Raw genomic sequence first — 10,275 nt, 5'->3', positions numbered from 1 at the left:
TAATTTTTTAATAACAGTTTTTTAAATAATGTGTTTAAGAACATTAAGATATACCCTAAATAACATTATTTAAAAAATATATTTAGATAATATGTTTAATAACTGTTTTTTTAATTTTTTTCGTGGCCACAAGAAAACAAAAAAGAAAAAATACTGTGGGGTTTAGTCCCACCCGCATAGAGAAAATGAATTTTCTTATATATAAATAAATGCATACTCAACAAATTTACGCCCAGCTTGTGGCTGCAGATGAGTTAGGTTTACTTTCATGCTATTGGATGGAATCTGTATTTCTATTTTATTTAAATAAATACATTTTGTGAATTACCGTCGGCTCGTTTGCTGCCTATACAGGAAGGATGAAAAAGATAAAAAATTATTTGATTTATCCTATATTTAAAACATCATAAATAAATAAATAATACAAATTAAATGTTCATACCAAAGTCAGTGGGGGCCGTGCCCCTAGGGCCCCACACTGCATCCGCCAGTGGGCACGGGCCCCACACTGCATTCGCCAGTGATTGCAGAGTGACGCGTTGGCGCCTTCAGTGGAGGCAAATCTTGCTGCCGGCAATATCGGAGCTGCACACAACTCTCCTTGGCCTATTGGTTGAGAGCTTTGGCTTCCAATTAAGAGGTTTAGGGTTCTAGTCTATGCGTATGCGTTGTGTGTGTGAGTTTGCCTTAAATGACCTAAATGTCCAAAAAAAAATAATATCGGAGCTGCATCAGCTGCGGACTGGAATTTCTCAGTTCCCGATGCAACACTGCATATTCATCATGCAACGTTAATCATCTCAGCCACTGCCGTTGCCGCCGGTGCCAATGTTGTTAACGAGTCATCGAACATGAAAACGATCGGAGCATATAACCTCCTCGCTTATCCAGCGGTAACTACCGTGCAAGTCTTTGCAAAGAGCCGTGGACTCCTGAGGAAGTGTTCGCTGTGCCTCAGCTTGCCTGGGAGCAATAAAAGGCCATGCAGGGCATCAGCATGGAATTTCTAATTGAGCTTGCTCGCCTGTGAAAAGGGGCAAATTCAGCTTTTTTTTTTAGGTGGGCAAAAAAAATTTTTTGGGTGGAGGATGGCCAAAAATGCTTAGGATTGATAAAATGAGGACAAAAAAATTTTTCTAGAGGGGGCAAAATACTTAAAATACCTAAAATATTCCAAACTATTCCCTTTAAAATTAAAAAAAAAAAAAATTTGAGGGGGGGGCTCCGCCCATGCCTGTGAACCAAGTTTTGATAAAAAGGCTAGAACTGATTGAAGCTGTGAATGTGAAATAGATCGATCATCTGCATATAGGTGTCTTTCTGTCTGGTGGGAGAAGATGGCTGGTGTGCGTGGTAAAATCACTTTTTTTTTTAATCTTTTAATTTTCTTATGTTCCTTTGCTTTGGTGAAATCTAGCGTCGGCTCAGATCTGTCATTCTGTCGTTAACGAATAATCTAACTACAAGGGCGTTGATTGCAGTTGAGGGTGTGATTGGTATCAGGTGAATGGTTGATTCATGCCAGATTTCTTTTTAGTCTGTGAGATCGTTGGATTTGCTTGGCAACCTCACTTGATAATTAAAGAACAAGATGTGATAAACGCAAGAGAATTCTGCTTTTAGAACATGGTGTTTCTCTTAGTTAGAATGACCTAATTATACATATAACCTTTATCGATTATGACCCTAAAAGTCAGATGCAACCAACCGTAGCATTGGTATTAATAAATATTGGTCGCTTGATATTGGAGATCGATCAGGCGAATAAATTAGTCATTTTGAAACGAGGTCCGTTCGGCATGAGTTTCAGTCGAATGCTTTTTTATATATAATTTAGCACATAAATATTGCTTCCCTTGGTTAAAAGTCCTGCACGTTCTTGTCAAATATTTCTCTCTTTTGATGGAAAAAATTTGAGCGGGACCAATACAATTATGTTAGCCGAATATATGCTATGAATTTGTGTAGGCAGTATAGACATTAACATCTAAAATCAGTAGTTTTATTTGCAAGTGAAAATTTTGGAATGTATAGTTGCAGTAGCTTTGACATTCCTAGGACCGGAGTTTATTAGTAAAGAAGAAGTGTCTTGATGGTAGAAGAGACTTATGGCGTAAAAATATCCCAAGCAGAGGATAATTCAACAGTCAAACCATCAAAATGATGGGTGAAGTTCTTAAGGGATTCAAGGATGACCTGTTTGATCAATTCATGAGATACAAGACAAAACATGAATTATATAAAATTCATGGTAAGTTTTACGCATCGTGCTAGCAAAGAAGAAGTGCCTTGATGGTAGAAGAGACTTATGGCCTAAAAATATCCCAAGCAGAGGATAATTCAACAGCCAAACCATCAAAATGATGGGTGAAGTTCTTAAGGGGTTCAAGGACGACCTTTTTTATCAATTCATGAGATGCGATACAAAATATGGAATGTAGTAAATTTACGGAGAGTTTTACGAGTCGTGCTGGTAAAGAAGAAGTGCCTTGATGGTAGAAGAGACTTATGGCATAAAAATATCCCAAGCAGAGGATAATTCAACTGTCAAACCATCAAAATGATGGGTGAAGTTCTTAAGGGATTCAAGGATGACCTGTTTGATCAATTCATGAGATATGAGACAAAAAGTGGATTGTAGAAAAATTATGAAGAGTATTACCAGTCGTACTAGAGTGTATATAGATGATAGAGTATGGACTGTTGATATTATCTACCTCATGACTTATTTTAGAGATTTTGATGATAACAAACATATGCTTGGATTATCTAATTTGTGTGCTAAGTATTTCAGGTGTAATGATGTGCATTATAATTAATTATGGGGTTTACATTACATAACTCAAGTTCAATTAAATGTTGAGATAAATATGGACCAACATGGACAACTTGAAGGATTTTACATTATCGTAGTAGCATGTTAGTGGTCCACTAATATTACTTGTATGATTTAATTTACTCACAATCTAAATATTTATTAATTATATATTATTTTTGATATAGAAATATATAATATTACTTTATTAAATAAATTTAATAACCTTCATTTTTTTGCTTAATTATTTAAATAGAATCTGCTGCTAGCCATTTTAGCCCTATTTTGAATGCATATGAAGACTTTTTTTATCTTCCCATGTGGCTAGCTGTTTTATAGCCATTTGAATCACATATATATTTAATATAAATGAATTATTAATGAAATATAATATTATTAAGTGAAAAAACATATTAGAATAATATTTTTATTCAAATGTGGCTTTACTTACCCTTTCTCTTTAAATACCTCTCTTCTTCCTCATGTAAGAGCTGCTCAAACAAGAAAATCTCCAGCAATTCTTCCATTTTTTCTTTCCTCTTTACATGCTAAATCTTGAGAGGAGAAGCCTTGATTTTATTCCAATAGTTCTTTTCATTTGCGAGATCAAAATCATTGTTGGAAAGAATCAACACACAAAACTGAGTAACATCTCTTGAGTTCTTGAGTTTGCTTTCCATCTCTAAATTTTTACTTGTTGTTCTTTTAGCTTTTACCATATATTTCTTTCTTGAAATATTTATTTTATGGTGAAATACTTATTGAAAATTTTATATTAAAGTTTTATATATAACATCTTTTAAATCCATAAAGTTTACACTACTAATAAATTAGGCTTTCGCAGCGCTTTTTTCTAACCTACAGCAGCTGTTTTTGCAGCGGTTTAAAATCCGCTGCACATCCGCCGCATTTGCTTTCTCTAGCAGCGATGTTTTAATTGCTGCTGTAGGGGTGTTTTAGCAAGTGCTAAAACCGCTGCTAAAAGGTAAGGTCGATTAAAAAAAATAAAATGCAAAAAAAACCAATTTTTATGATTAACATAATAGATGTTATAATCATGGCACATGTAAGAAGGAAGGTATAGTGAGCCTATGAGAGAGGGTAGATAAAAGTCCTTTGCCAGAGTAAACAATGGGAAGAGTTGTACTGTTGCCGATTAGTACTTGACCTAAGCCTTGATAAGAAAACATTTTGTAGAGAGTGGAGATCAGGTGTTAAATGAGTAGGAGAAGCAGGGGATGATGAATGACCACAATAATTTCAAAAAAGCAGGCATGAAGGTTTCAGTGGAGGTAGTCTGAGAAGAGGGAGGAGGATGTTAGTAGAAGAGTTATGAGAGGTGTCCATTATGCAATTATGCAAATGACTCTGATATCATGATAAAATACTTGAAGAGCTTAGCTAACTACAGCTATTTTTATGAAAATAGAAGTATCAGAAAACTAACAACTAAGAGAAGAACAATATTTGCATTAAATACTGCTATATCCCAATTGCTGGATACAGTAACTGCTTTCATACAAACAAAAAAACTAAACCACCAATTAATAAAAGTAGAAAAATTATAGAATGTGTCATATGTTCAATGCAAAAAAGAAGACAAGAGTGCTTTGATGGTTCAAGCTAATGCCGCACCAAATCATTAAATAATATTTACTACATTGAAGGCTTTGCCATAAGGAATTCTACAATTAGCTCCAAATATGGAATATCTTCAACATGGAATTTTCAAACACACATCTAGCTTTACAACAGAATAAAATTTTGATGCACAAAAAGGAAGCACAACCTCATGCACTAAGGAAAAAAAGGTTGTCACAGAATTCACACTAGAAGAAACTTAAAACAAATTCATAATTGTATATATTCAACAACTTTGAACTAAATAGTATGCACTTCTCTTATAATATTTCAAAACATTGGCCATACATAATGAAAATATTGTGCCCATTTATACTACGCCTTCCATTCTTCTACACTTTGGATGTCAATTAGGCAAAAATTTATCATTATCTCCCTATTATTAACATATAAGTCATCAGTAAAAAAGAAGGTGATAAATAAATTAATAAATGAAAATATCTAATTTTATAATTTTACATACCATAGTTGAGCTTCCTGGTAGTGGATGTTGTCTCTGATAATTTTTCATGAATTGTCTAACCTCACTATGTAGTGTTTGAACCACCTCCTCAAGTTTTACAACTCGATCAAATGCAGTATTGCCTCCACTGTTGATGCATCGAGTCGTTGTGTTATGAGGAAAATATCTGCTTGGAGTTACCCCAAAACCCTGTGTACATACCCTCCCTGGGTGTTCTGGCCCCATGATTGCTTTGAAAACTTTTTCATTGGCCTCAAAATTTTAATCTTCTAGCGTCAACCCTTCCTCGGCAAGCATTTCAGAAGCACGTGCCTAGATTTAGAAAAAAAAAAGTTATCATTCAATAAATCGATCATGTGAAATGTTACGATTTTACCCATTTTCCTCTGGCCTCCTCAGATGACCATGATCCATTTTTACGCTTGCGATTGATTTGCCATAATAGCAGGCGATCTCGTATAGACTGCAAAAAACTGAAAATTAATTTCCTTCATATAAATATAAATATATAAGCAATTTGAATATGTGTCGTTTCTTCCTGTCTCCTGACAGAGCTCACCCGACCCATCGTATGCGGACACTTTTGTTTTTTTTTTTGCATTTTCTGAATTTCTTAACGCCCTCTCCTACAATGAATAATCGTCATATCAATTTTATTTTTTTGAAAACTTAATAACATTGTTTATTTTGCTAACTCACCTTATCCTGAGGTTGTGACCACTTATTAAAAATTTGACACCACTGCACTGGGTTTACTCCTGCAGGGACAGCCTCCATAATCTCCTGTAGTGGTCTACTATCCCAGTGCTCTGCCTTCAAACTAGTTTTATAATTACACCAATTGGATCCAAGAGACTGTAGTATCCAATGCTTTATGTTTGCAGGGAACTCAAATTTGGCCTAATAAATGTTAAATGATTTTAATTATTAAATAAACATAAATAACATCAGACTATTTGTTATGATACTTACCTCTACTTCAGCTAGCATTCTATTTTTAAAAGGTTCCATCCCTTTATTGCGCCAATCTGAGAATGAGATCGGTGCCAAAATAGGATCTCTAGCTATAACCCCTAAGTATGAACCAAGCAGAATAGACTTTGGTATATTACATGGCACCCTATTCTCATTAACTTCAATGTGAACCCCTGTACCTAGAGGCATGCTCTGTATGTCTGCACAAGTAGTTCGACCTCTCTTTTTTATTGGAGCACACTCATCATTTGAAAAATAAAGATGTAAGAGACAATTATTTTATTAAATTATTAAAATTGACATAAATAAATAAATATTTAAGTGAACAAAAACCTATGAGTCATATTCCATCATCTGCCATTGCACCTGCCATCTTAAATCTTAAGATGACTGAATCGGGGATTGTTCGTTATTATTGTAGTCATCAGCATTGGATGAATTTGGACGCACTGGAGTTGATGTATTATTAGAATTTGTACTAATCTGCTCTACACTGAAAGATCCTCGATGTGTAACCTTCTTAGCACGCCGGAATGAGCTAATTCCTGTCATTCTTATTTGTGCAAACAAAAATCAAGGAGAATTATTAAAATATCGTACACTTAAATATAAAAAATCTGTCACATGAGTAGAGCATACAACAAATTATTGCCTCGCAACCAATCCATGAATAAGAAGGCATCCAACGAAATGAAAAAAACTGAGGAAATTCTCATTAGCAAGGAAGATTTTTTAAATGTTCTGAGAGTTGATTTTGAAATGCTAATAAAGTAGCTAATGCCTTGTCACACTCCAAAGTTTATGAAGTGCTCATATGGCCTATGGTTTCCAGTTTCCTGTAACTGTATCATGTACTGAAACTTGTTCAAGGAATATGGCAGTAGTTTGTAAGGCAACCTGCAACAACCGTGTAAAGGAAGAAATAACATGTGATCCCTGCTGTTACCAGGAAGTTAAGTATCTAGAGCGGAAGGCAACCCGTAGCTCCAAAATTTCTTCATGCAGTTAGCTTGTGATTTAAAGTCAAGGAAAACCCAAAAAGTTGAATTATAAACTAGTCATGATATTAGTTTAATCAAGGATCTTGTTATCGTAAAATTTAAGAAACAGTGGTTCAGAAAAAGGAGTTTTCTAACAAAGAAAGCACATATAAAAAGCTTTCTCAAAACAGCAGAAAAATGAAAAAAATGGAGTTATTGGGAACTTGGTTTGAGGTACCAAACAGTAAAGAAGAAATAACTTTACCATTTTAAAAAAGAATAAGCACAAAAAATGCCCAATCAAACTAGGCCTAAAAGAGAATATAATAAAATTCATTTTGTGTTCCCTATGAGTGTACATTATCAGATTTCCATGGCTTCCCTACTATCCACCTCTGTCACTTGCACCCAGTTTAGAACAAAGCTTTCCTTCTCTTACATCTTTTATATTCTTAGTCTAAAATTATTCTTGTTCTAAAATTAAGAGCATCTTATTCATAGTTTTAGATACTGGCCCTCTTGACATCATTCAACTATGAAATGGTATGACCACTCTTACACAAGGATATATCTGAAGATCGAAATTGATGTCAAGGATCCAGGTGAAATCTTAATAAAAAGCTGGAGATCAAAAGGTTTTTGCATGCGCAGACCTATTTCTAACCTATTTATAGTCTATCCGTTCAACAAAGCTTTTATAAAACATTATATGGTTGTATTACATGTTTTCTTTGTCTACTTAACCCCATGGAACAAACTATCACAGACAATTGGAAGGACTACAGGGTCATTGGGTGGTACCATTCACATCCACATATTACATGTAATAATTATATATATTTCTACCAATTATATTCTGACACTTTCCATGTAATAATTATATTCTACTGTGCGTAAACATCTACCTAAGTACCCATCATAAGAACCATATACAAAAAAATGAGAGCTCAAACAGTCTACATGCAAGCTGCTACTTCATTTTTTTTCTACATTAAGAGCCACATTAATCTTAAGAAAAATAAATAATTTATTTTATGTTGAAACATTGAAATATATTGAATAATAAACACATACATCATATCGTCTCACAATTAGGAAGAAAAAAATAGGGTAAGACAAGAAATGGATCATAAATTCCTATAATTAATCTGTCGAGAAATGCTTGAATCAAATACATCTCTAGACTTTACTAGTAAGACAAAGTTCTAGTTTTTATGTTTTGGATCTTCAATGAAAAAAATGGGCTCAACTTGTGATGAGAAAATAAATGGATCATCTGCCCATCTATCACCTGTGTGTATTAATCGTGAAAAGTTAACCAATGTATTTCCGTAATGATCTACTTTAGTGCCAGCTGAAGTTGTGTTAGCTCAATCACACTTGAAGAAGACCACACGAAATAAGTCGGAGTAATTAAGCTCAATAATATCATTCAGTCGACCATAATAAGAAAAATTTCCAACTTCAGTTTTGTTAACGACGCCATAATTTTGTGTCTTCTTGTTCTCATCGTGATCTTTAGTATGCAATTCATACCCATAAATATAAAATCCTTTAAATCTTCGTGCGATTTGCTTAGGACCAACTGCGAGAGCTCTAATTTCTTCTGAAACATTTGAATCATCTACACATGTAATCTAAACAAAAAAATTATTAGTCAAAATCAGCATATGATATTGAAATTGATTGAGAGATTTTGATATCTTACTGTTCGTTTGAACCAATCATGAAAATGTTCATTAACAAGTTTATCAAGAGCTAATGGCGTTAGAGGAAAGTTGTTGGCTCTTTTTTGTCTATCTTCCTCCTTGTACAGATCAATATACTTTGTTAAATGATCATAATGTCGGAGCACATATCTATGACCTTGATTCAATGATAGGACATCTAATACAAATATAGACACTTGACCCAAAGGTTTACCGGCAGTTAAGAACTTATAGGAAACACCATCATCCTTAGATGAAATTGTAGTAGATATGGACTTGGAGAAAGTTGGCGGACCATCCAGATATTTTGAGCAAAATGAATTTCCCTCTTCAGCGATGTATCTCTCAGCAATTGTCCCTTCAGGTTGTGATTTATTTCTAACAAAATCCTTTAATACTAAGAAATATCTGTAAATTATAAAAATGCATATAAATATACCGCCCTAAATAATAAAATATTGAAGCAAAAAGAAAGATATATTACCTCTCAAAAGGGTACATCCATCTATAATGTACAGGCCCATCAAGTCTCACTTCTTCAACCAAATGGATGAGCAAGTGGACCATGATAGTGAAGAATGATCGGAGAAAGTACCTCTCCATATTACATAAAGTTAATGCAATTTCCTTATGTTTCTTGTCAAGTTCAATTGGATTTATGACCTTCCCACATATGAATTTCAAGAAATGTGAAATCCCAACAATGATGGTCAAAACTTCATTTGATGGAGCACATGATCTTAATGCAATAGGCATAATATCCTTAATTAGTACATGACAATCGTGGCTTTTTAGACCTATTATTTTGCACTCTTTAATTTTAACACCCTTGGAAATATTTGATGAATAACCCTTGGGTAACTTCATCTTCTTGAGAACTTCACAAAACATCATTTTATCCTTCTTAGATATGGTAAATAATGCTGGTGGTAAAACATAACTACCATCTGAAAGAACATGAGGATGAAGTTCAGGCTTTACTCCAATTTGAACCAAATCTTGTCGAGCTTGTAAGTTATCTTTAGATTTCTCAAGGTCTAGCAATGTAGAAAAAAAGTTATCAAAAATATTTTTCTCTATGTGTATAACATCTAAATTATGAGGTAATGTGTTATATTAACAATAAGATAAATAAATAAAAATATTGATTTCTTCTTCCACTTAGTGACCATACTGTCATTGATAGACATTGCAGCTTCATACTCTCTCTTCAATATTTTTAACCTATCTTTATCAATTTTTCCAAGAGTGAATTGATGATTCTGTAATTCAGTACAAATTTCACTACCAGAAATCCTTGAAGGCGCTGATCTGAGTTCATCTATATTATCAAAGTACTATTTTTGCTTGCGAAATAAATGAGATGATGTAAGCCAACGTCGGTGGCCCATATATGCAAACTTCTTACTCTTATACAACCATAAGGACTCTGTATTGTCGGCACAACATGGATAAGCAAATCTTTCTTTGGTGCTCCACCCCGACAACATGCCATATGCTGAAAAATCATTAATAGTCCATAATAATGCTGCACACATCATGAAATTTTCTCCACTTGCTGCATCATACCATTGAACACCTTGCCATAATTGTTGCAATTCATGAATCAGAGGTTTAAGATAAATGTCAATATCATTTCCAAGACTTTTTTCACCTGGTATAATCATTGAAAGAATAAATGATGATTGTTTC

General features: G+C 33.9%; 1 protein-coding gene across 1 annotated transcript in view; it reads left to right on the top strand.

The window, feature by feature from the left end:
* Nucleotides 1-1,010, top strand: part of LOC110102492 (B-box zinc finger protein 20-like) — a 9,458-nt gene extending 8,448 nt beyond the window's left edge. The window contains exons 3-4 of the mRNA XM_028700253.1: nucleotides 531-612; nucleotides 757-1,010. Of these exons, the coding sequence (XP_028556086.1) occupies nucleotides 531-612; nucleotides 757-1,010 (336 nt within the window). The remainder of the gene's footprint in view (nucleotides 1-530; nucleotides 613-756) is intronic.
* Nucleotides 1,011-10,275: the final 9,265 nt, after the last annotated feature.

Source organism: Dendrobium catenatum, unplaced genomic scaffold, assembly GCF_001605985.2.
Source record: "Dendrobium catenatum unplaced genomic scaffold, ASM160598v2 fragScaff_scaffold_1479, whole genome shotgun sequence".
Classification (NCBI taxonomy): domain Eukaryota; kingdom Viridiplantae; phylum Streptophyta; class Magnoliopsida; order Asparagales; family Orchidaceae; genus Dendrobium; species Dendrobium catenatum.
Note: the sequence above shows the minus strand (reverse complement) of the source record. Positions and strands in the feature narration are given on the sequence as shown.